Source organism: Rhinoderma darwinii, chromosome 6 (genome assembly GCF_050947455.1).
Source record: "Rhinoderma darwinii isolate aRhiDar2 chromosome 6, aRhiDar2.hap1, whole genome shotgun sequence".
Taxonomy (NCBI): Eukaryota; Metazoa; Chordata; class Amphibia; order Anura; family Rhinodermatidae; genus Rhinoderma; species Rhinoderma darwinii.
Window position 1 is genome coordinate 112,208,828 of NC_134692.1, and position 27,956 is coordinate 112,236,783.

At 43.8% G+C, this 27,956-nt stretch overlaps 1 protein-coding gene across 2 annotated transcripts in view; it reads left to right on the forward strand.

Moving 5' to 3' along the window:
• Nucleotides 1-27,956, forward strand: part of PARN (poly(A)-specific ribonuclease) — a 101,816-nt gene that overhangs the window by 49,547 nt on the left and 24,313 nt on the right. For both annotated transcript variants that reach the window (XM_075830124.1, XM_075830125.1), the window contains exon 21: nucleotides 9,459-9,533. In XM_075830124.1, coding sequence (XP_075686239.1) covers nucleotides 9,459-9,533 — 75 coding nt within the window. The remainder of the gene's footprint in view (nucleotides 1-9,458; nucleotides 9,534-27,956) is intronic.

Genomic DNA, 27,956 nt, shown 5'->3' on the forward strand with positions numbered 1-27,956 from the left:
GTGCAATTAAAACAATATTAGGCAGCCCCAGCTGGAGTCCATATTATAGTTTGCTATTGTATTGCTCATTTCATCTCCTCATCTGGAATATAGGATTTCTTTAGGAAAGTTGGCTCACGCATGAACCTGTGCAACCTAATCTTTACGTCTGTCAGACATATTTTGTTCTGATTACATTAGCTGTCAGACGTTCTCAATTTACTGTTATATTCCACAGCGATTGTAAGGAAAGTTTTAGGGGGCTTGTACTGAGGATCTGTATGAGTAACCGGTTTATTGAAATAGGCTTAGGCCCTACATTTAAAGTTTATATTGATTGAACACATTCCATGAGCTCATTGATATCCCAAAAGCAAACACCAAAGAAATGTTTAATATCCCGGTGCGCTGATAGGGGAATGTGAGAGTATCTGCACTCCAATCTTCAGATGAGGGTTTCATGTTTTGATCCTCAATATGCAAATTAATTTGATTGAGCTCTATTTACGAAAGGCCCTTTTACACGGGCCAACAATCGCCAAAAGAGCGTTCATATGAATGCTCGTTCCTGATCCTTTCCCGGTGTTACGGCGGAGGTTGGCTTGGACTATGGAACGGGCTTAGCCCGCTCCATAGAACGTGCGTGTCGACTGTATCTTACAGCCGACACTTTAGTGTAAAGAGTGGGATACTGCTCGATGTTTAACCCCTTAGATGCTGCGGTCAAGAGCAACCGCTGCAATCTAAGCAGACAGAGAGGGGGCGGCCCCCTCTGTTGTGCCATCAGAAGTGTATGACGCTGACCAATCAGCCTCATACACTTCTCATTGTTCCAGCCAAGCTTTTTTCACTGCACAATCACACTGTGCTGTGGATCATGCTGGGCTGGAACAATGAGAAGTGCAGGACACTGATTAGTCACTGATTGGTCAGCGTCATACACTCCTCTGTACAACGCCCAGTTGGTAAAAAGTAAAAACACGCCCAGTTGTCCATTGAGAGTCATTAGCATAAATCTAAAATTGCTCATAACTTGCTAAAAAAATGATCGTTTTTCAAAATAAAAACCACTGCTGTTATCTGCATTACAGTGCCAATCAGATTATGTAGGAGATAGGGCACTTATAATCTGGTGACAGAGCCTCTAAGATTAGTGATCCAGAATATATTTCTAAATCTGTCTGATAAGTTTTCATCATGAGCCACCGTTTTTGTCTCTTTAGATTCCGGGCCAATCATTGTTCTGTCCTGTGGTTATGTGTTAGATCGGTCAAATTATTGTCATGTCTATGGCCCCACATGAGGTGATTTTAGATTTATAAATTATGTCTGGTTTAGGGGCTGATATTGTATAGGTGCTTGCAGTTATTCTGTGTTCACATGTAGCGGCTTTGGCGTTTTAGCTCATTGGCCAATTGCACTGCATTTTGGGGAATGTGATTTCCCCATTACACAATGTGACAAAGCAATTTAATTTCCAGAGCATGCTGCATTACTTTAATCTGCAACATGCCTTTTTATCCTTTTTTTTTTTTTTTTCCCACCTATTGAATTTAATCCTAAGCAGGAAAACAAACATGTATACGAGGTGCGTCCCAAAAGTAATGAGTGATTTATTTATTTTTTACACTCCCCATGAAGCCCTCATTAGGAAAGTGGGGTTGGAGGTTGTTGTGGAGGTGTCTCAATTAATGTCTGGACCATACTCCGTTAAGCCCGAGCCCTTCGAAGTGTCAGTACGATGCAAAAGTGCCCCCTTGTTTTTCCCTCTCGTCACGAACGAAAATGCAAAGGAGCATCGAACAGCGATACGCAATCAATTTTTGCGTGATACTTGGAAAAACCGCTTCAGAAACCTTAGAGATGCTGAAGACAATGTATGGGGAAGCTGCTTTGCCTTCAGCCCAAATTTTCAGATGGCAGGAGGCTTTCAAGGATGGAAGGGAAGCCATGGGTGAACCCAGGGCGACATTCAACATCAAGAACCGATGAAAATATGGCCATTATCAAGGCTACTCTGGATCAGGACCGATGTTTAAATGTCAGACTAAGGGCCTGTTCACATGAGCATCCGATATCCGTTGATGGGTTCCGTCAGACCTTTCCGTCGGAGGAACCTATCAACGGAAAGGCAAACAGAAACCATAGCTTCCGTTTGCATTACCATTGGTTTCAATGGTAATGCTTCCATTGCAAATGGTTTGTTTTGTCTCCGTTACATAATTATTTTTTTTGCGGAAACAATAGCGCTGTCGACTATGCTGTTTCCGCTAAACAAACGTAAGCCATTTGCAATGGAAGTATTACCGTTTAAATCAACGGTAATCAAACGGCAGCTATGGTTGCCGTTGATGGGTTCCTCCGATGGAAAGGTCTGACAGAACCCATCAACGGAACGGAACGCAGACGTGAGCACAGCTTAATTGCAGAAACGTCCAGTCAGCCGCAACAGGGGCTCTAAATAACCTCTCACATGAAGAATGGCCGTGTCTCGAATAGTTGTGTTCAGTCTCAGGCACTTGCTTTGAAGGTTATCGAGCCTAATAGTATGTTTTTTTTTGTGTTTTTTTTAATAAAAGGATTTATTTGGAAGCCATTCTCATTACTTTTAGGACGCACCTTGTAAACCGTTGTGGCTCGGGCATGGCATGTAGCACAGAAACTGCAAATACCATAAATATATACATGTTCTATTTCAGATATTGCAGAGGTGTGGCTGGGGCACCACGGTGGGGAAATGTGAACATACTCAAATGGTGTATTTGCATGTTGCGGTTTTAAAAATTGTGGCAGGGGGGCGTGGCCTAGCAGCAGATGTAAGCGCACGTGTGTCGCTGGAGCTCCCGCTGTGTCCATCCTGAAAGTACAGAATATCCCTGATTTACCTGGTAATACTCACCGACCTGGAGACGGGGAAGCTGGAGGAGACGATACCGCTTAGCACAGTTGCAATGACCCAATCTAAAAAGCAAAAAACACAGCCGGCGAGTCCGGGGCCGGGAAGCCAAGATGGCGCCGAGGAGAATGACTGCAGGAGCAGGCACATGCGGTCTGAAGCAGCAGACAGGCTGGAGAGATTTGCACGAACTCCTCGTGCACACGGCTCTGCAGCAGGCAAGACGACGGTGGCTAGCAGTGGGAAGGCGGGCACCCTGGCATCTGGCTCGAGATATTCCGTGTTGGGGGAGGACACGGTGAGTGAAGAGGAGGAAGAGCTGGGTAGTCAGCGGCGGGACAGGCGGGCTGATGAGGATGGTGGCAGAGCGCTTCACAGGAGAGACCAGGTGAAAGAGCCGTCCCTCACAGACATACTTGCTGCAGTAAAGCAGAATTCCTCGATTTTTATCTATGCTGACTGGGCAGGTGGGAGGCCTGAAGGAAGACATTCTGTTAAGAAATGATTTACAGAAAGTGGCAGAAAGAACCACAGTTATTGAGGGGAGAGTGTCTGAAGTGGAAGATGTTATACCGGAGCTCAGACGTGATGTACAGTCACATTCTTTGGCGGTGGTTGCCCTGCAGGCCAAGGCGGATGATTTAGAGAACCGGTTACGCAGAAACGTGCGTTTGGTCGGAGTGCCGGAAAAAGTGGAAGGCAATAATTCAGATGAGTTTTTTGAAAAATGGCTGCTGGAGCAGTTTGGCCGCGAAGAGCTGTCTCCTTTTTATATGCTGTTGAACGGGCGCACAGAGTACCTACCAGACCGGGACCGCCGGGGAGACCCCCGAGACAAGTCTTAGTGAAGCTGTTACATTACAAGGATAGAGATAAGATCCTGCGGAAAGCAAGGGAATGGCAGGATATCTCCATTAATGTCGCTAAAATATCCTTTTATCCGGATTTCTCTGCGGAAGTGCAGAAGAAGCGGCTGCAATATTGGGACGTAAAGAAGCGTCTGAGGAACTTGTCCATGCCATACTCCATGATGTATCCGGCTAAATTGCGGGTAGTTGCATTTGGGACTGCTTCATTCTTTGAGAACCCCAGGGAGGCTGCCAGATGGCTGGACTGCAATGAGACGCGGCTGCGGAGACAAGCTGGAGCAGAGGATGTGTGAAAGCCCGCCTAGGCGGTGAAGTTTAGAGTCAAGGAATCTTTTGCGGGACTGTAGTCTATTACATGTTGTTCTGCTGTTCTATGTGCGAGCACCCTTGTCTGACACACGACAGGGTGATATCCTTTTAACAAATCGGCCGTACTTGTTGGCAATGGTATTGTGGGATCGTTACTGGGTACCTAATGTATCTGTAAAATCTGCTGATTGTGTGGGATTGTTTAATACATATGAATAGCAGTGGGAGCCACAGCTCACTGGAAGTGGTGAGAAAGTTACATGGTTAAGTTGGAGATGCCGTTAGGGCATGTCAAAAGTTCACACTACGGTGTGCCTCTGCTCGATAGGAGAGACCGTACATGTCGCTCTGACCCTTTTCGGAGGGGAGGTTTTGTACAGGGGGGAGGGGAGGAGGGAGGGGACGCACGGCCCAGTATCTCGGGGGTACTAGTTTGGAGTAGCAACGGATTTCTCTGATATGACGCCTGATGGGGTCGGTTAAATTCTTATCCTGGAATGTCCGGGGAATACGGGAAGCTAGGAAACAACAGACAATCTTCAATTGGGTTAAACAACAAAGTGCCTTGATAGTGGGGCTGCAAGAAATGCATCTGACTAGAGAATCTGTGTCCTTATTGCAAAGAGTGTGGATTGCACATGGGTTTCACTCCTTCCATACGACTTATTCTAGGGGGGTGAGTTTGCTGATACATAAGCGCCTTCCCTTTGTCTGTCATTCGTCTTTCTCTGATGAGGAGGGGAGATATCTGGGAGTGCACTGTACTATATATCATTGGGAATGTATTCTAGTGGTACTGTATATCCCTCCGCCTTATTCTAGCATTGTACTTAAACGAGTTACGGAAAAACTTTCAAGGTGGCCTGAGGTACCGTTAACCTTGATGGGGGATTTTAACGCAGTGATGTCTGAAGGGTTGGATAGATTTCATAGGGGAGGGGGTGGGCAAGGGGGAGACCTGACTGCCTTTGGAAGATTAATGGTGGAACTGGGCTTGCGGGATATTTGGAGAGATAAGCATCCAGGGGTGAGGCAGTTCTCATGTGCAGTCTACGTTTCAGTCTCTTTCACGAATAGATTTGGTAGCATGCTCCGCCTCAGCAGTACCGTATGTGGCGCAAATTGAATATCTACAGAGGGCGTTGTCAGATCACTCTCCGATGGCGGTAACACTGGATGTGGGTGTAAGACCTACCAGGAACCCCTGGAATTGGAAGCTGAATGCGTTCTGGCTGAAATTGATGGATGGCGGGGAAATAAAGGACTTGATCACAGAATATTTTACTTTTAATACTGAGTCGGTGTCGCAAGGGGTGTTATGGGACGCCATGAAGGCATGGCTGAGAGGAGTATTCATTCAATATATTAAGCGAATTAAAACTAAGTCTAGGCAATTGGGAGAAAGCTTGGAGGATCGAGTGACAGAAACAGAAGGGAGACATGTGGAGGAGGGATCAGAGGAGACACTTAGACACTGGGTTGAGGCTCAGACGCTGTTGAAAAATCACCAACTAGCAATGGCGGATAATAAACGCTTATTCCTTAAACAGAAATATTATTATGAAGAAGGGGAAACTGCGGGGAGATTACTCGTTAGGATGGCACAGCCGCAAGGGAGTAACAATTTCATTCATGGTCTTCGGGGGGGGTTGGGTGGAGGCAGACACGGGGCAAATCCTGCAAATATTTAAGCGGTTTTATACTGACCTATACACCTCCAAAGCGCATTACGACACTCAGCAACTGGAAGATTACTTGGGAAGCATTAATTTGCCTACATTGGGCCTTGAGGCCCGTGAAAGCTTGGAGGCACCTATTTCCTTGGAGGAGTTGGAACAGGCGGTAAGGGATATGGCAAATGAGAAAGCTCTGGGTCCAGATGGGTTACCAGGGGAGATTTATAAGGAATATGGAACGGAATTTGCGGCACAATATTTAATCACTTTGCAGGATAGCTTTGACAGAGGCAAATTGCCGGACTCCATATATGATGCAACGATAGTGGTTCTCCCGAAAGAGGGGAAAGATAGTCAATTGCCGGAGTCCTATAGACCGATATCCTTGCTGACGTCGGATGTTAAGAACTTGGCGAAGGTTCTAGCGCTGCGGCTAAATAAGGTGGTTTCATCAGGTGGTGCATGAAGACCAGTCGGGGTTCATGCCTTCCAAATCGACGGCTGTCAACCTCAGGCGGTTGTTCTTAAATCTTCAGGCGATACCGGAAGTTCGCGGGGAAGGGCTGTGCTAACGCTAGATGCCGCGAAAGCGTTCGATTGTGTAGAGTGGGGGTACTTATGGCGGGTAATAGAAAATATGGGATTTGGCTCTAATTTCATGAAATGGGTACAGTTGCTGTACGTGGCCCCTACAGCTCGCATACGAGTGGTGCATTGTCCGAAAAGTTTTCGCTGGCCAGGGGTGCCCACTGTCACCATTGCTGTTTGCTTTGGCGGTGGAACCACTGGCGTGTCTCATAAGACAGGACGAGCGCATACGGGGCCTGCAATATGGGGAAATGGAGGAAAAAAATCTCGCTATATGCAGATGATATTTTAATATATATGGCGGACACTGAGAAAACTCTGGAGGTAGTAATGGACACGATCACAAGGTTTGGGGTGTTTTCGGGATTAAATATTAACTGGACCAAGTCTGCTCTTATGCCACTTGACCCGGTTAATGTTGTGGACACTGGAGTGGGACTACGGGTTCCGATAGTCTCTGAGTTTACGTACCTAGGGGTTAAGGTGATGGCCAGGGTCCAAGACTATATGTACTTGAATGTTTTACCACTGCTGCTCAAGGTTAAACATAAGGTGGACGCCTGTAACAGGCTCCCGCTCTCTGCTCTGGGGATGACTAATCAAGATGATCCTCATGCCTCAAGTTTTGTATATCCTTCATAATTCCCCAGTATGGATACCTAAACATTGGTTCAGACGAATGCATAATCTCTTTCGGGATCTGGTCTGGAAAAAAGGGGTTCCGAGGATAAAATTGGAGAAACTGCAATTGCCTATAGATGAAGGGGGGGGTTGCACTGCCAAACGCCTGGATATATTTCTTGGCTGCTCAGAGCCAACAGTTTAAAGGGTGGGAGGATTCAGAGACATGGGGATCTAGCGCACGCTTATTGTCATACATGGGGGGAGGACTCAACCCGCTAGAGGGTCTGGAAGCGCATACCTTTAAGAGACTGGCGAGTGCTAAACCTACATTGCTCTTGATACATAAAGTCTGGTGGCAATGCAAACAGATCTTGGGAGTGGGAATGTGCACCAAATATACTCCCTTATGGCATAATCCGGTCCTGTGGGATTTGTACCAATTAGAGTGCATGCAAAAATGGGAGCTGGCAGGGGTTGGGCGATTACAGCACTTGTATGATGATAACGTGCTGAGATCATTTCAGCATTTGAAAGACCTATTTGAAGGATGAAGGAAATTGTAGGAATGTTGAATCATAATATCCTGATGGAGTATAAGATATTTTCAAAAAGAGGCACGGAAAAAAAATTGATAAACAATGGAGCGGATGGTTGGCTTGCTCTGAGGTGGTATCACCTGACCTGAGTAGAATACGGGCACGAGTCATCTGAGGAATTGGAGGTGACCGAGGTTGGAGCAAAGGAGGGTTGGACGGGAAACCTGTTAATAGAACGGATTCCTTTTCGGATTGGTATTGCAAACAATTGGTAGAGATATGGATGGGGGCTGTGTGGAGGGTGGGGGGAGAGGGGATGTTGGGGGTTTTCTTACATGTTGTAATTATTGTATACGATGTTGAAATACTTGAAATATGAATGTAATTGTGTTATTTTTTTTGATGTTCGGATCAATAAAATTGGATTGATATAAAAAATAAAAAAAATTGTGGCAAAACTGCGATATGTGAATGCACTTTTATGGCTTTAGGGAATCCCAAATGAGCTAGTCAGTGGGTCAGTTATTATGACTTGGCCACCTGGACTGAAGGAGACAGATCTGTAATCCATCTCCTTTTACCAGAGCGGAGGGAAACTGCTGCAGAGGATAAAAGGAATTACCCAAAGACTCTGATGAAAGGCCAGACAATCTGACCAGGTTCCTGTGTAACGCTATAGTCTCCTTGTACTCTCTATTATAAAGAAGTGTTGCAGACTTAAATTGCTCAATTTTATGCTTTCTCATGTGACTTCCAAGTATGCAACAGCTGAGACTACAGATCCCCAATTTGGTCTTGGCAAACAATGTTATCATTTTTGGTAAGGCCTTGCCCTGTAATGTTCTTTACCGGCTCCTTTCCTAAAAGGATGTCATAGACTTGAGTCGTCTCCGTATTAATTACCCTTCATAAGATGTGGTGTGGTGATATGTGCTGCAGGATTTAGATTTCGGCTTCTCTCAGAAGTCTTAATAAGAAATCATTCCGCGGCTTCTCCCGGAGCAGATCCAGACAGACGTAATGTTTGTTTTAGCTAAGCACCCTTTTTGTCATTAGTTCTGCTGGTGCGGCTTTTCTGTTCCATGTTTGAAGCTGATTAATGGCAGGATGTTAGACTTTTAGGGTAGGAATACACTAGGCGTAAACACTGAGGATTTTCCGCAACGGTTTAGTTACGGAAAATCTGCAGCGTAGTACAGTAACAGCAGTGTGGGTGAGATTTAAACAAATCTCACCCACACATAGCGGAAAAAAATCTGCAGGAAGAAAAGGCTCATAAATTCACCTGCGGTGCGTTTTTTTTGTAAGCTGCAGCATGTCCATTTATGCTGCAGAATCGCTGCTCTTCTGTTTTTTCCTCATTAAATTCAATGGGGTGGTAAAACACGCAACAAAGAACTGTGTGTTGCGACTTTTGCAGCGTATACGCGATTCCGCAAAGTCTTGAATAATTTTTTTAAATCTGACATTAACTTAATACTTACCCCCGTCCTGCCTTAGTCTTAGCGACTCGAACCTTTATTCTGAGCGCAGCCCGGCCTCCTGGGATGGTTTCATTGACTACATTGTCATCCCTAGAGAGGGACGCCATTACTTCAGCTGGGATAAGGCTAGACTTTTTTATTTATTTATTTTTTTCTCGCAGGATTTCCACACTGGATATGACGCCAAAAAAACTGCACCACTATTTGGTGCGGTTTTTCAAGTGGAATTCCCTGTGGCTTCCAGAGCGCTTACACTGTGCCGTTTCATGCAGCGTATACGCCTAGTGTGTTCCTACCCTTTATAGTGAATTCTCTACTGCAGTCACTGGTCAGCATATTTCTTTAATTTTTAAAGCCGCCTCTGAAAAATGAGACCTGGAATCCGATTGGTTGCTGTCAATGGTTTTTATATTGCATGTTCGATGCCTGTCTGTTTTGTTTTGGTTCTTTTTGTCCATACTTTTGCACAGATTATAACTCTTCCTATTGCTCACTAGGCAAAATTCAAGTGTCCTGGATTGATGACACATCGGCTTTCGTGACACTGACACAGACAGATCAAGTGCAGATAGGTAAGGAGTAATGACGTTTCTTCTCGTCCGTGTCATTATAACATGTAGTAATCTGTGAGTGTGTTCAACCTAAAATATATTTTGATGTAATTTATTACATACGTCCTCATCCAGGAAGTATTTGACTATCTTGTATACATTATTTCCGCACCTTGCAAGCTGTAGGATTGCATGGAGGTATCCCTTATTTTTTTTTTTCTAATATTTTTCTGGCAGCGGCCAATCACTGTTTACAGTCGTTATGCCCCGTGCATACTGACATCACCACTGCGGACAGTAATTGCCTGCAGCGGTCGTATGTCGGTACTGCGCGTCATCTCTGATGTAGTGCAGAGACCCAAGGGAGTCTATGGTGAATATGTGCGGTTCTACGCCATAAAATAATCCATTTTTTTTTTCTTTTAATATATAGAACCTGGTAAACCCCTTAGGCTATGTTCACACGGCAGATTTTGCTTGACTTGTCTCGCCGCGTAATTATTCCCGCTATTCGCAGAAACATTCCTTCTCCAATTCACTTCAATGGGAGGTTTGGGCGGGATCCGCCCCGAAGATCGGGCAGGGCACTTCTTTTTGTCTGCTAGTTGAAAAAAGCTTAGTTAATGGGAGGCGGAATTTCTCAGTGTGAACATAGCCTTAATGAGTAACTGCACTCATCAAACTTTTGATATTTTTGCCATAGAGACATATCGGAAGTTTGCAGACCCCAACTATCACTGGAACGTAGGGGCAGAAGTCCTCAGCTGAGCGCCCTGCATCTACCACTGTGATTTGTGTTCCTTGTCAGCCTAAAGACGGTTTAGATGGACGTTCTATGTGAGCCGTCTTCAGCCTAACACTGAGTGCCCATCACAGCCGAAGATGAAGGGCCCTCAGCTGAGCGCTTCTGCCCCTACGTTTTCAGCAACGGTCCAGGTTTCCGCACCCAGAGCCCACCAATCCAAACTTCTGAAATTGCACCACAATTGGCTGTATACGTTTAGATATTTGTCAAATTGTCAACAAATACTTTTCACGGCTCTAAAAAGGCCACTGGATTTGGCCCCTCTGGGACTGTTGTATTTAGTTTTTTTTATAAATTGTATTGGTCACAAAGGCCGTATTCATGTCTCTAACAGGCTGGAGTTTCTGCTTTATTTACCGTGGCCCATGTGGAAAATACCCAACGTATCGTTTATCTTGCGGTGCACATTGATTTAAGTAATGGTTCTCTTTCAAGTCGCCATGTGATTGCTCGGTTAGCAGGAAGCATGTGATGGTCACAGCTCTCTCATAAGCTTGCAGCTCTTGTGATTCAGTTCTTATAAACAAGGAACACACACAAGTCATGAAGAAATGGGATATTCTGGCATTTTTTGGGCTGCAGGAAGTTATCGCGAGACAGCCTGTAACCTAGCTTATCCCCAAGACCAGATTTCTTCTCCCCGCCAACATGCCCCTTTTTCTGGCATTTCTTATAAAATTTGTTTCCGCTTTGCAAAATGGAATGCCAATCTCTTTATGGTTCTTGCAGTCCCACTCATGTTTTCCATAGTCTACAGTTATAGGAGCACAGGTCTTAGAACTACCATGATCTGAAACTACAACTCCCAGCATACTGTCGTGGTTTTCATGAACAGTTGGAGTGCCACTTGTCTAGTGTAGAAGTTCAAACCGAATAAGCCAAAATCGAATTTATTTTGGTTTCCTGTAACTACACAACTGCACCACATGGGGGCAGTATAGATTTAGGAACATGCTTGGCTTTGTTGCTAGGTCTTCAGATGAAAATCTCAGGGGGGGGGGGGCAGGTTTAATTTGATTTTTGGCAGAGCAATTAATCACTTAATGCTTTGAACATAACCAGTTATTTAGGTCGTTTGTACCTTTTTTAAGCTAAATAAATATACATTAGTGAATACACAGGCAAAATAAACCTCCCGCTACATTACATTAGTATTCCAGGACATTATGCCGTCAAGTTTAGGTTTTTTGGTCATTGTGATCACTGTTCAGTCAGTTTTTTTTTTTTGTGTCATTTAGGGTGTTCACATCAGCGTTAGTTTCCGCAGAGGGTTTCCGTCTGAGGTTTCCGTCGGGTTAAGCCCTCAGCGGAAAGTCTAACGGAAACCTCCGCTTCAGTTTCCCTCACCATTGAACTCAATGGTGACGGAAACCTAGCTAATGGCTTCCGTTTGTCACCGTTGTGACAGGGTTCTGTTTTGGACAGAATAAATAGCGCAGTCGACTGCGCTATTGATTCCATCCAAAACGACGGAACCCTGTCACAACGGTGACAAACGGAAGCCATTAGCTAGGTTTCCGTCACCATTGAGTTCAATGGTGAGGGAAACTGAAGCGGAGGTTTACGTTGAGGGGTTAACCTGACGGAAACCTCTGACGGAACCCCTCAACGGAAGGGCAATTCTTATGTGAACAGGCCCTTACTCCTTTTGTGCTTTGACTTGGGTACTTATGATTGAGAGCAATCTTATTTTATTTGTTTTATTTTTCCCCATTTTAAGCTTTTTGAAGAATACATCTGTACTACCAGTGGCTAATATAATTGAGGGGGGCAAAAAAAGAAAACAATTCAGTTTGTTAGATAGAAAAGTGTGTGTGTACGTGTGTGCACTTCCGGTTTCTGTAGTTCCCAGCAGGCTTTCTAAAGTGTTCTGTCATCTCCCTGACTACTCGGTGACCAATCACGAGCACCAGTGTCTCTAAATTACGAGTAGGTCTGACAGTCCTTCTCGCAGCACATTAGCCTGTCACAATATACCTGAGCATATTCTGCTTATGCCGTCTCCCGATTCTTGCATATCAATGTCGCTCCTCTTAACAAAGTTCTACTTTCGTTTTTAGGCCTAGTTCACATAGACCTTTTTGCAGGCAGAAAAAACTCTGCCACAAAATTCCTTTAGGCATTTTGATCTGCGTGCGCTTTTTTGCTGGGTTTTTCACCCCCGGCTATTGAGGACCACGGGCGAAAAAACACTGCCAAAAATGCTTTGAAATGAGCACCGCAGCTTTTTTCAGGCTCCCATTGGTTTCAACAGAGGTTCAGAGGCGGAAACCGTGGCAAAAAAGGACATGTCCGTCCTCTGTCCCCCCCGCAAATGGCTAAAAGCTGCCCGGGAACACTGTTCCCGCGTCAAAATCAGCACCAGTAGGCTCAGTGTGAACTGGGCCTAAAACATCAATTTATTTTTATTTTCACCCTATTTATTTTTTACTTCCATAATATCGCTAATGTCAGAATTTATGTATGTATATGTGATATATATTTGTTCGGCTCTGCTTTTCTGTCCAGTTTTTTGGTTGGTTTTGTTCCCACCATGGGTGGTAACGTGTAAGTCCTGTTTAAGTCAATGGTACGAGGAATCTTTCTGCCAACCGCAGGAATAATTCTACAGCGAATTTTATGGCGGGACTTGCCAAGCAAGATCTTCTGTGTGAACTGACCCTTAGGCCCCCTGCGCACGGCAGGCCGCTGGCTGCCGCGAACAGCCACCCACATATGCAGGCCGTGCTCCCATATAAAGCATGGGAGCACGGTCCGTATCAAGCAAACAAAATAGGACCTGTCGGATCTTTTGCGGAGCCTTTCTACGCCACTGAACCTTCCCATAAATATACGGGAAGGTGTCCATGGGCAATAGGAGTGAATGGGTCCGTGATTGCGAACCAGAATTAATTGATGATTTCTGCGGTTGTGTGCATGGGGCCTTAGGGTTTCTCTGCAAATTTCTGATTGACCCTTGCTTCTGTCTGTGAAATGAATGGGAGACTCTAGTTCAGCTGTTTCGCAATAGTTTTTCAGTATTGATATGTGGCCTAATTATTAAAATTATTTTGTTACAATGTGCTTTTTTTTAAAAATATATATTTTTTCCCCTGTTTGTATTTTCTTGTCCTATAAGTATATTTTGTACTATGATCCTACATTTACACTTGGTGAAAGTGTGGTGCCTTTTTAGTTTTCTCCTCCCTACATATTAAAACCCACACTAAACAGATGTTACATGAGTGAATGGGAGTTTATGAATTGTCACTCACAGGAGTAGTGCGCTGTACAGCGTTGAGGGCCTGTCATTTTTTTCCTGGTGGTTTTTTTACCTTATTGTCTTTTTCATTAAATTCCGAAAAAGCAGAACTAACATGTGAAGTGTTTGTGCAACGTATGCTCTTTTTTTTTTTTTTTTTTAACTTATTATGCAAATGATAAAGGTTAGCATAATTTCTCCGTTGAGGAAAAAACCCAAAACGCCATTAATTCACACGGATGGTTTTTTAAACACATGATTTTTTTCTTTTTGGTATCTTTTTCTTAGCACAATTTTTTTCTGTGAAATTTTTCAGTAATTTCGTTTTAAAAACACACACAGAATCCATTTTAAATATTTTCCACTTTTTTTTTCATTCTATTTTTCGCCCGTTTTGCACGTGAATACATAGGCTCTTATCCGCATTTATTTTATTATATAGCGGCCAACCTATTTCGCAGCTTTGTACAGAAGTTGTCATCACTTAAGGTCCTTTTACATCGGCCAATTTTGGCCGGTGCAACGAGCGCCAATCAATGAGACCGCTTGTTGATCGGCGCTAGTTTGCTCCTGTCACAAGGAACTAGCCTGGGGACGAGCGCTCCTCCTCAGTTATGTCGGCAGTGCGTGTGTGTGTATGCATAACATGTGTGTGTATGTATGTGTATATATATATATGTGTGTGTATATATATATATATATATATATATATATATATATATATATATATATACATACACACGCGCGCGCGCAAACCTCCGAAGAACAGATGGTTGTTATAATTAAAAGTAATCAATAGTAAAGTTGCCTTGAATGTAATTTTTTTAAATTATGTTCAAAAATGAGAAAAAAGAGGAAAAAAACCCTGAACTTTTTAGATTTTGTGTTTTTTGTTAGATGAAGTATTTATTAAACTGTCTAGGGTTCTGTGCGTTTTCCTCCATAATGGGCACCTGCACACGTTGTGTAAAACCTGCGGAGCTCAGTGTGTAAAAGCTGCAACGTATTAGTGGATGAACATATCTCAATAATGATCTATGGAAAAAATGTGCAGAAAACGTGTAGAAATTGACCTGCAGGGTGGATTCTCAATCTGCGGAATCTGAATTTACCGTGCGTAAACGCTGCAGACTTTCCTCGCGGAAACACTGAAGCCTTTGTGCTACATATGCAGGGGGATTTATATAAGAAATCAAAGGTAACACTCCTGATTTGTATATATGTGTGTGTGTGTGTATATAATATTAATAATACTGGTTTGAAAGGAAGGGGACTGGCTGGATGAATTCGAAGCATCATGCTTTAGAAATCTGATTTGTCATTTTGCCAAGGAACACAAGCCTCCGCTCTGTACAAGCAACACCGGAGAAACAGATTTTTCTTTCAGTGCTAAAATACTGGCGAACTCCACGACTGGTGTGAGCAATCCATACTGGACACTGATGGGTTGTTTTGTTTTTTTTCTTTCCATCTTCCTTGTATCCCCCCCACTCTTATGATCGCAATGGGCGGGTGTTTCCAGTAATCTGTGACGTGACTGATCTATGTATTGAACCTGTTACTTCATTCATTAGTCTTTGCTTATCTATAGGAATGATCTTACAGGAAACCTGTAGCTATTGTGTCCATACCAGGAAAACCTCGTAGAATTAACTTGTTTTCACACCATTGTGTTTGTGACCTTGGGTTGTGTGTGGAATAACTTGATTGCATTGACCTAGAATATAGTAGGATTAGGGAATCTTGATGTATGTGGTTGGTGTGGTTTATCCATTGTTTCGATGATCCAAAATTATTGATAATGGATAAATTTGGCACAGTGAATTGTAGATTCAGGCACCCCAGGACCGTATTGATATCGCCCCACTACAAGGAAAAACTTCGGATAAATGACAACCAATATGGCCACCATTGCAGCTGCCACAAATTTGCGGCAATAGGGGGAAGGGTTTTATTACTGCATCACTTGACTGATTTGCCATTCAGAAGTCTGGGAAAGATGGGTGATACCTTATGATAATTTGCCTGTCTGCCTAGCTATCTATCTCAGTTGAATATGTGCTAAGCTTTCTATTTGGTTTAGTATTTAATGCTTGCAGTGTGCAGGGCAATGCTCTAACCCATTGACAAATAATGACGAATATATCCCGAAGGCCGAGTTCCCACGTACCGTAAACCTAAAATCCGCAGTGTTTTCTGGGGTAGCTACTGTTTTTATTAGCAGAAAATGCTGTATAAACACGGGGTAGGTGCAGATTTTGTGAGGTATTTTTTCCGCGGCGCATTTAGTGTTAAATATTGGTTAAAGCAAAGTATATGCACCTGCAGAATTCCAGTGGTTTTTACTGCGTTTCCGCTGCATAAACGCTGTAAAAACCGCAACAACCTGAATCGGTTACGGAATATATGTTCTCCATTTTAAGTCTATGTGCCAAACACACAGCAGCCGCACAGAACCCGCGGCATAAATTGACATGCTGCGGAATTGAAAAATGCATCGCAGAACACTTTCCACACTAAATTTGTGCTTTTTTTTTCCCCCGAAGCGTGGGCATGAGATTTTCTAAATGTCATCCACTTTGCTGCTACTGTAAATGCTGCAGAATTTCCTACGTGGAAACCCGACCTTCGTTCTTGTCCACATGTAATGGAATTACATCTGCGTTTTTTACTGCAGAACATGTTGTGGATTTTGCGGTGTTTTTTGCAATGTTGGGAGATGGTGACGTCTCTTCTGAACAACAAGTCCATTTCTGTTGGAAATTTTACGCAGTGTGTGGATGGGATTTGTTAAATCTCACCCACTTTGCTGCTACTGTATTCTGCTGCGTATTTTCCGTCCCCAATTCCGGACAGAAGATACACAGCAATTCGTTACATGTGGACAAGCCCTTGGTTTCTGCATCGTATCTGTGTACCCACGAGATCAGCAGCACAAGTGTAATACACAGTCGGGCTTCTGACGGAATTAGAGAACATTTTAAGATCCCGTCAGCTTAAACTCTGCATAGATTTGACAGAGTTAAAAAGTCTCCTCCTGTCAGCCCATTGGCGTCCCGCGATATGGTTGCTGGGCAACTATGGGTTACCATGGCAGCATGTGGTATGCGAAAGTCCTTAACTTAATCTTGGGACAGCCCCTTTATCTCCTAATCACAGGAAAGGTGATAATACGCTGATGGATGGGGGTCTGACCGCTGTGACTCCCATTGATCACGAGAATGGGGGTCCAGTTTCGCCGAATGAATGGAGCGGCAGGTCGTGCATGCACCCTGCTGATCCATTCATTCTCTATGGGACTGCCGGAGAGCCATAGACCATGATTGGAGCGGCATGTGCGACCTGGCGCTCCATTCAGAGGAATGGGACCCCCATTCGCTTGAGCTGTGGGCTACCAGCGGTCGGACTCCCACTGGTCAGCATGTTATTACCTGTTCTGTGGTTAGGAGAGAACTTTTAATCTTGGGAAAACCCCTTTAAGGACTGCCATCGGTATCTGCCTATTAGACTATCATAACTGACAAAGTATACTTACGAAGTATTCCCAAGCATGAACATTTTCAATCAAAGGATACCTGCTTCAAGTCCTCTAGTGGCAGAAAAAATACAATTATGTTTAATAAAATGTACTCAAGTCCCCCCCCCCAAAAAAAAAGTAAACGTAACGTAAAATATAATCTATACTACCACAGTAGTAATGACCCGTAGAATAAAGCGAAACTAATATTTATACTGCACTCCCATGGCGTGAAACTAGATTTAAAAAAGAATGTTGTATTGTCTCTCCCCCCCCCCCCCCTCAATTTATTTGTTTTTAAATTCGTCAAATTTTATGTACCGCAAAATGGTGGCAACACAAACTACAACTCCCCTTACGAAAAACAGGCCCTCATACAGCAAAGTCAACGGAAAAATAAGTTATGGCTCTCTGCTGCGACGACGCACAAATTACTCTTGGAATGCAAGAAATGAGAGAAATTAATTGGTCATTGAGGCCCAAACAGGCTTAGCTGTTAGAGGCTCTGTCACCACATTAGAAGTGCCGTATCTCCTACATAAGGAGAACGGAGCTGTAATGTAGGTGACAGTAATGCTTTTTATTTAAAAAAAACGATCTATTTTCACAACGTTAGGAGCGATTTTGGTTTATGCCCAAGTGGGCGTATTTTTACCTTCGACCAAGTGGGCGTTGTACAGAGGAGTGTATGACGCTGACCAATCAGCATCATGCACTCCTCTCCATTCATTTACACTGCAGAATCGCGTTCTTACTAGAACATGATCTGCAGCCACATACACAGCGATTCTGCTTGATTAACGTTAATCTAGTGTCCTGATAATGAATAGACATGACCATCCAGCCTGGACGTCATGTGTACTCAGAATCCTGACACTTCTGACTCTTTTCTGTGAGATTTCCAGCACGGGAAACGAAATCTCGTTTACCTCCGTAATCTCTCGAGATTTCGTATCCGTTGCTGGAATCTCACAGAAAAGATTCAGAAGTGTCAGGATTCTGAGTACACATGACGTCCAGGCTGGATGGTCAAGTCTATTCATTATCAGGACGCTGCAGTAACGTTAATCAAGCAGAATCGCTGTGTATGTGGATGCAGATCATGTTCTAGTAAGAACGCGATTCTGCTGTCTAAACGAATGGAGAGGAGTGCATGATGCCGATTGGTCAGCGTCATACACTCCTCTGTACAACGCCCACTTGGTCGAAAGTAAAAGTACGCCCACTTGGGCATTAAGCAACTCATTAGCATAAACCAAAATCGCTCCTAACGTGGTGAAAATAGATCGTTTTTTTTAATAAAAAGCATTACTGTCACCTACATTACAGCGCCCATCTCCTTATGTAGGAGATATGACACTTATAATGTGGTGACAGAGCCTCTTTAAGGGGTTAAGTAAAATGCCGATGCCGCCGTCAAAGCAATGTGACCGGACTGAAGTGAAACCTCTTCGCTGGTGCCTCTGGGATGAGGAGGGGTTGTCAAGAGTTCTTTAGACAGCCATAAACACAGGTTTTTCTTCTGGAAAGAAAAAAACCCAAAACCTTAAGCCTCTTTATGGAGGAGGATCTCCCGGCTGAATCAACAGCCACCAAACCTGACAAAGAATAAGGGGGTATGTTCACACGCGGAGTCAAAAACGTCTGAAAATACAGAGCTGTTTTTAAGGGAAAACTGCTCCTGGTTTTCAGATTTTTTTTGTAGCAACTCGCGTTTTTCACGGTGTAAACCTCCTAAGAAATGACCTGCACTTCTTTTGACGCAATATCTTTTTACGCCTCGTGGGAACAGAACACCGTAAATCCCTTTGCAAGCAATGGGCAGATGTTTTTTTTTTTTTTCAGGCGTAATTCGAGATGCAAACGGCCCGAATTACTTCTGAAACCACTGCGTGTGAACATACCCTAATTCTAAATAAACTTGCTATAGAGGTTATTCCGCCAATATAAGCAACATAAATGCCAAAACAGCAAGCAATATATATTATATATATATATATATATATATATATATATATATCAAAATCTAAACCCCTTGGAATCTTTTAGCAAAAAAAAAAATCCTCTTTCTTCAAATGGCATATGATTAATGGGAACCCGTTGCCCGCATGATGTTGTTTTGTATTAGTTGAATCTTACTACTATTTAGTCTAAACCCGCAGCCCAGAATCATGAGAAACTGTAATAAACAATCGACTTTCCACCCAGGACAGTAGTTCCCATCGCTAGACGAGGGGCCCTCGATGCAATGTTCATATGTAGCAGCTTTGCCACGTGGTGGTATTTTACTGCAGCAACCAAATATAACTTTATTATAATCCTCTCTATTATATCGATCAGCCAAATCGCTTCCTTAGTGTGTAAGAGCAATCTGGGCTTCAGGCTGGATTTGAACATTGGGGTCAATTTCCATTATTTTAGACACGATTTTCGCAAAATGGCAGTCTTGTCACAATTTTACAAAAGTTGCCGCAAAAAATGCAGTTTGACTGTGACATGTGAACACCACCTTAGAGAAGTACAGAGAAGGGGGAAGTGAAATTCTCCACAGCTTCTCTCCCAGGTCAATCAGGAGAACATAAATGCGGATTATGCCCTGCCGGCCCATTATGACCTCTTCCCGCTCCATTCAGAATTGGAGTTTGATTTCCCTGCCATCGTTCTGCTCTTTTTCTTGAATTACTCCTGAATTCTAAGGAATTTATTCATGTAACAGATCTGTAGGAGATTAGCAAATAATGTCCAGTTTGGTATGTGTTGAGTGGAAATGTTTTGTTATTGCAAAACATTATGAAGTTATGCTGGATGTGTATTCCATATTGGTAACTGTATGCAACAATGGACTTGAAGGGATTTTCGACCTTCTGAAAACTGATGACCTATCCACTGGCTAGATCATCCGTTCATGATCTGTGGGGGTCGACACCTGGGCCCGGCACAGATCAGCTGGTCCGCTGCCTCTGTGCACCGGACATACATGCCGAAAGCAGTTCGCTCCGGCCACCGAATAGCGGCCGAGGTGCAGTACTGCAGCTCTGCTCCTATTCAAGTGAATAGGAGCAGAGCTGCAGCACGGCCGCTATGCTATGTACGGAGCCAACTGTTTCCGTGCTCTACATGGCATAATGTGCCACAACATCCGTTGCCCGCAGGCCACCTGAGTGGCTTATCGGTGCAGGGTCTGGTTGTCTGACCCGCACTGATGACCTATCTGGTTGATAGGTCATCCGTTGTCAGAAGGTGGACAACCCCTTTAATACTTAAATTTCAGAGAAATGGTACAAAATAATTAAAGGGATCTCTTTGGGCTAAGAGGCCTCTTTTTATATGGATAGAGACGTCCGGAGCTCCCCCATGGCTGGTGTACCGGGCAGAGGAAGCATTAGGTAGTGCTCTTGTCCAGGGACTCAAACCCTGGGGAAGAACAGTGACGTCAGGAGCCTCCCCAGTGCAGGTGTCCCTGGGTGTTACACAAGGTATCGGGGCTGCTCGGGGCGAAAGGCAATTAACATGATATGAAGGGGGCCTAGTGGTATATTTATATAGTTAGAATATAAAGTAATCAAAACCTGGTGAAATTGCTCCATGTTAATCTTTTTTGATGGCCAATGTTCAATAACTAGGCATGGCAGGTGTCACTAACATTAACTGAATTGCAGCTGCACCGAACAAAAGTGGCATGGAAGATTCTCCTTTTATGAAAGGAAACCTGCAATTGGTTGAAAGGTTCACTCCACCACTTCTGGCTCCGCTATCTCTGACAGATGCAACTGGGCTAATGTACAATATGCTTCCAGTCACTTCCTGTGATATCTTTTCACAAGTGTAAGTCAAGCGGTCAGTTCCGTCATATTTATCTTGGACAGAAAGCTGAATTTGCTGCCACTTGACTTCCTGCTATGTGTCTGATTTTAGATACACCAGATGGACAGCAACTGTCCTTTTATTGGCAGGGGATATTGTTGAACTGTTCCATGTGTCAGCACCCGGATATATAAAGCTGGAGAGACTTTACTGCATATCTGATGCTTTCTTCAGGAACCTGAGCGGCCTCTAAAATTGTTCGAAGATTTAACTTTACAGCTGCTGCAACAGATCTTGTTTTTTATTTTTATATCATTTTTAAACTTCGTGTCACTACAGACAAAAACGTATATTATAAAGTTTTTGGCTGGAGTTGAGGGCTGGGCTTGCCCCCATGGTTTCTTTTACCAAAATGGGGCTGTTTACAGTAGCCCAACTGAAGCCAGTGCAGGCCCTTAGGGTTAGAGCATTGCTGTCACGCGAAACATGAGTCCCAATATGAAACATACTCCAACTACATTACATAATTTTACAATGATGGCTACCACACTGCAATATACTAATAGGACAACAATCATTATGGGGCTTGGAAAACGTGTATATATATATATTTGTATCTTCAATTAAAAAAAAATAGATAGAGGGAGAGAGGTAAACTGCTTTTTGCTTTGCAAAATCATGCGGCTCGTTAAAAATCTGCATGTGACCGTGTTTTTTGATTGGATTGGATAGTTGACTTATTGTCTGACCTCTCAAGGGTACGCTCCCACGTAGCGGCTACCTGAGAGCGTACCCTTGAGAGGTCAACAGACCATAAGCCAACTTGCTGGTTCTTGTGAATCACTATATATTCCTGTGATATCCTGAAATGTTGTTAGAGGTAGTCGTGCCTTCTATTACTAGAAGTCTGGTTCCACATTGTAAGCAAAGAATATCTAATATAATTGATCTGTTCCTTTAGAATTGTCTGGTGCTTAAGAGGTTTGATTACTTTATATTTTTTGAAATCTGAAGGCCCGAGTTTATGAATTCCACTGATTTGATATGGGCCCATGCTGTACCTGTTTGACACACACACACACACACACACGTTCAGTTTTTTTGTTATTATTTTTGTATGACAGGTTTATACGGAATTGGCGAGGAAAAAAAATACGGTGGTTTGCTCCATCGCCTGCCGTTTTCTCCCCTACTAGCAATTATTTTAAAATATGGGGCCACGTAGCGACTTGTAAGGACTGCACCATACGGATTCAACCTAACTGTATGCACAATCCGCTTCCACGATGTTATAACCGTATTGTAGTCCAATTGTTTCATATGGATACTGCCAAATCCTCAACATGAATTTTAAAATATTGTATAGCGTTTTGTGAATTTTTGACAATCTTAAGGTGGTGAAAGAAACTTTGTAAAAATTACAGTATCATTATACTAGTTGAAAGTGTCTGTGTCATTTTCTGCCCGTGTCAACCATGCAATTTTTTTGTAACCTTTTTTTTGTGGGGGGGGGGGGGTCTTTATCACATGGACCCTAAATATTGAATGTCCACTGCATACCCCTGTAGTAAAATGCGGTGTAATGCGCCGCTCCCCCTGCCCCCTCTTTATCAGGGGTGGTGGTAGGGATGTCAATCTTTTCATTATGTTGTACACCTGATTTGAGTTGAAATTGGATTTTGTAGAGAACTTTTTTTTTTAATCTGTAAAGAAAAAAAAAAAGAAAAAAAATAGTATGTGCGCATTGCATTTTGTATATCCGGCATGAAATCAGTGATTCTAGGAGAAAACCTGATCTGTGAACCTAATGGCCCTCGGTAATAGCGCACCTTAAGGGTTGAAATGTACACGAGGCCTTGGACAGATTGTTACCTGAGCCCCATCCAGCTAAAACTTAATCTTCCCACCATGGCGAAGGTCACATTTAAAGACACTGCTAGATCCTTATGTGCTGTCTTATACTAACACATTAACAATACTGAAGTGTTTAGACAGTGAATAGACATTCCACGGGATGTCTATTCACAACCTCTGCACATTGTTACTGTTTCTATGGTAGTTACAGCCGAGGAAGTGCGATCTCGTTGTAACCTGTCATTTACCGCGTAATCTCGCGAGATCACGTGTCCTCTGCTGTAACTACCACAGACAGAGTAACGAAGTGCAGAGATTGTGAATAGACATCCCGTGGAATGTTTATTCACTGTCTAAACACTTCAGTATTGTTAATGTTAGTATGAGACAGCACATAAGGATCTAGCAGGATCCCTATGCGCTGTGTAAATGAATGGAGAGGAGTGCATGATGCTGATTGGTCAGCGTCATACACTCCCCTGTACAACGCCCACTTGGTCTAAAGTAAAAATACGCCCACTTGGGCATTAAGCAACTCATTAGCATAAATCTAAAAATGCTAATAAAGTGGTAAAAATCGTTTTTTTTAACATAAAAAGCACTGCTGTCATCTACATTATTGCACCGATCTCCTTATGTAGGAGATAGGCCACTTATAATGTGGTGACAGTCTCTTTAATTTAAAAATGCTCAGGTTTCGTATAAAAAGGAAATCCTAAACTGGCCCAGTGGGTTTTAAAATATTTGATATGATGCGAAGAGTAAAATAGAAGGTAGTGCGCATAGTACTATTTACATGCCTTAGATGGGAACGTATTCCAGGACTACTTAATATGTCAAATGGCTCCTGCTGTTCATCAAATAATACTTGTAAGATTTTCTCTAAAAGGCATTTGTAGTAAATAGCTTCATGATTCAGATTCTCCTTTTGTACGGGCAGGCCTCTAAACACATCTTTATTCCCATAGCAAAGTTTGTCTTTTTGGTTCAATAATCATATAATAAATGTGCTTGTGGCAACGGCCGACTCCCACCGAGAATGCAGTGAATTCATTAAGTGCAACTTAAGCTCGCTGACCTTTTACGTTTGATGCCTATGAAAGAAATATGTTCCATCCTTTCCTGGCAAACGCTTCTCGGTGGGTTTATGTCCCTGCTATAATATTCTAGCTTGTTAACCTGTTTGTGTGTTGTCTTGCTAATAGAAATTTCCTGCCAGGCTTAAAATACCGTTGCACGTCTGGTTCTAATGTTTAATTGTATATAAGTAATACAGACCGGACCGATCAAAAGGATGCAAAAAATGTGATGTTAACAGAGCCTTATGTATTTTTTTTTAATAAGTGAACCCAACATCTCTGAATCTTGCTAGCCTCCTGGGCCCAGTTATGCTATATATATATTTTTTTTCCTGTTGCTTGTATAGCTCCCCAAATTTTCTGCAGCGCTGTACAGAGATCCCTCAGTCCCTGACGGCAATGGGGCTCAATATCGAAGTCCCCTATCTCAAACACACGTGTTCACACTAGGACCAATTTCATAGCAAGCCAATTAAGCGATATGTAAATTTTTGGTGGGGGGGGGGGGAGAGACCAGAGTACCTTGTCTGTTACGTTTGTTTGCATGTGATCCAAGTTCTGCAAGGTAACAGTGCTAACCTGCCTCTTTAGTATCTGGTGACGTTATTGTCTCTTTTTTATTGTTTTCACATGTGGTTTTTTTTGTTGACGAGGATTAGATTTTTCTTGCCTGATGTCTGAGACGCACCTAAGACACTTCTAAAAACGAAAAAGCTTGTGTCTGACATCAAACAATAGTGTCGGTAAATTATAACTTCTGGAGGGTGCAGTCGGTTCTCTAAATGCCAGACACTTTAACTCTTTATTTAAAACTTTCCTTGTTTTATAGCTTTTGTTTTAATGTGAAATGAAAAATGCTTATTTTCTTCTTCAAAATTTTTATTGAGTTTCAGAACACAAAATTTACAAAACATAGTGGAGGGAAGGCCTCCACACCTTAAATAAAAACAAACAAGGTCAGTGGACCAAAGCAAAAACAAACAAAACACCAAAAGGAAAATCAATAATGTGCAACACATCTCAACATGAAAAAGAATGGTCGGTATACAACAGTAGCATGAGTAATCCTAGAGGCATAACAACAGAATGTACAACGAGACCACTTAATTCAAACAGAGAAGAAGAGGCACATTACCCTAGACAGGGGAAGAGAAAGTATAGAAAAAGGCCCCAAGAGAGGGAGGGATAGGAGGGAGGGGAGAGGACAAGGGGATCCTGGACTCCAGTTCTGGCGTATTATGAATGAAAATCAGCAGCGCGCAAAAGCCATAGTACATTTCACAGGGGCATAGGCCGACTCAGGTTACCGCCGTGAGGTAGGAAGGAGAAGAAAGAAACACTATCCAAGGAGACCATGTAGACGTGTATTTTACCACAGATGCCGGGGAGTGAGCCACCAAGTGTTCCATTCGCTGTATCAAGGCAACTTCCCGAAACCACTCATCTAATGTTGGGGGTTTGGCCGTTTTCCACCTGCGCGGGATCACTGACTTTGCCGCCTGAAGGAGATGTCTAGTTAGGGAGCTTTTATAAACGTGTATTGGCATCGGGAACATGAATAAAAGAGCTGCTTCCGGAGAGTTGGGGACATAGACTCCAGTAACCTCCAATATTAATTTAAGCACCGCATCCCAAAAACTCCTCAACAAGGGGCAACTCCACCAAACATGAGACATAGAACCTCCTACAGCACCACAACGCCAACAATTGTCAGGCACAGACGGATACCATTTATGAAGCGCAGCCGGGACCCTATACCATCTAGAGACAATTTTGTAACTAGTTTCCTGGGCCCTAATGGCTATAGAGGCTTTTTGTGAGAGGGAGAAACACCGCTTCCATTGTGCATCAGTAAATGTAGTATGTAATTCTCTCTCCCAGGCCCCGCAGAAGGAGGGTAGTTGTTGGGAACGCTGTGAAAGGAGTAATTTATATATTGTGGATATGGTATGGGTAGGTGGCTGGGAGGAGACACATAGGCGCTCAAAGTCCGTCAACAACCTGTGAAGGTGTGCGCGTCGGTTAACTGTTCCATAAAAATGTTTTAACTGGGCATATTCATATATATGGCGAGTGAGGGGCACGGCATCGGGGCAGATGGAGGTTAGGGGGAGAAGAGAGGAAGCGGAGAGGACCTGAGCAAAATACATGGGGCCGGTGGGCGGCCTGCCTAGGAAGGAGCGACCAGCCTTACCAGCAGGAAAGGCTGGATTATCTGTGATAGGAGTTAAAGGACCCAGGGGGTCTATAAGCGAACATCCAGGCCCTAAGGACCTCAACGCCATGAGGGTATGGTAAACAACAAAGGAGGCTTGAGTCGGTCTGTTCCCGGGCAGGATCCACGGCAGGGATGATAGGGTACTGGGACATAGTTGTTGAGCCAAACGGACCCATAGTTTTGATTCTCGGTTATGAAAAAAATCTAAAACACGTGCGTGAGTTGATGCCAGATAGTAGAGCCGACAATCCGGCAGACCAACCCCACCCGTACCCCTGGAACGAGTCAGCAGAGCCCGGCTCAGACGTGGACGACCAGTCGGCCAAATGAAGGAGCCGAAGCATCGCTGAAGCCGCAACCAATAGGAGGATGGAATAGAGATGGGGATCGTCTGCAGGAGATAAAGTAAGCGGGGGAGGAGAGACATCTTAATAATATTGATACGACCAAACCAGGAAAACTCAGTCTTATGCCAGGAATTAAGATCAGTGCGAAACTTGGCCAGTAGGGGGATAAAATTATTTGTAAACAATTGTGTAAGGTCCCCACTTATACGGGCACCCAAATATGTAATACCCCTGGAGGGCCATGAAAAGGGGAAATTACTTTGGAGAAGCGATACTAACGGGCCTGGAAGAGAAACATTTAACGCCTCAGACTTAGAGAAATTGATTTTGAAATTAGACCATGTTCCAAAACGAGACAACTCGGACATCAGTGAAGGAAGAGAGACATGAGGGTCTGTGAGATAGACCAATAGGTCATCAGCAAATGCCGAGCACTTGTATTCCTTCCCTCCAATGTTAATACCCTTAATATCCGTGTTGCTCCGAATGGAGGCCATGAGGTGTTCCATAACCAGGACATACAACAGGGGGGATAGGGGACAGCCCTGTCGTGTGCCATTGTAAATAGGGAAAGGTGCCGAGAGGGAGCCATTTATTTTTATTTGGGCCGAAGGCGTGCGATACAATGCCATAATTTTTGCCAAGAGAGAAGGTCCTATTCCCACATGCCGAAGGGTTTGGTAAAGGGCAGGCCACGATATTCTGTCAAATGCCTTTTCAGCATCCAGGGACAGGATCATGAGCGGGATTCGGTTAGTCTGGGCGTGGTGAATGATATCGAAGGTTTTAAGGGTGTTGTCACGGGCCTCCCGACCAGGCACAAACCCCACCTGGTCCGGGTGGATTAGTTCAGGCAGGTATTTATTCAATCTATTGGCGAGCAATTTAGCGTACATTTTTAGGTCTACATTGAGCAAGGAGATGGGACGATAACTGGAGCATAATTGAGGGTCCTTACCCGGCTTAGGGATCACTACGACATGAGCCAAGGTGGAACTAGGAGGAAACAGGACCTCCGGGGAAATAGTTAAAAGCTAACAACAAAAGCGGTAGCAACCGGTCCGCCAACACCTTGTAGAACTTGGCAGTGTAGCCATCCGGGCCAGGACTCTTCCCCCCTGGAAGATCGGTTATAACCCTGAGGAGTTCCGAGGAAGTGAAGTCCGAATCAAGTTCCTCAGCTATCTCCCCAGACAACGGTGTGAAGGGGGATGAGAAAGAATCCCGGTCCGGCGGATGGGAGGGGGCGGGGGTGGGAGGGTCAAGGTTGTAAAGATCAGAGAAAAAGCTATGGAAGCACTCCGCTATCTCTGGGGTCGTGTGAACAACTTGGCCAGAAGGAGCCTTAGTATTTGGGATGTGTGACTGGGCAATTCTAGTTTTTACAGCTCTGGCCAACATACGTCCGCTCTTATTGCCAAACTCGTAGAATTTACTGCGACAGACTTGGAGAGCGCGCTGCTGGGCAGAGTCCAACAGCCGTCTGGCGTCCTGTCGGGCAACCTGTAACTCCCGTAAAATCGGAAGAGACAGCGCACGTTTGTGAGCCAGTTCAAGAGCGCTAATTTTTTGGAGAGCA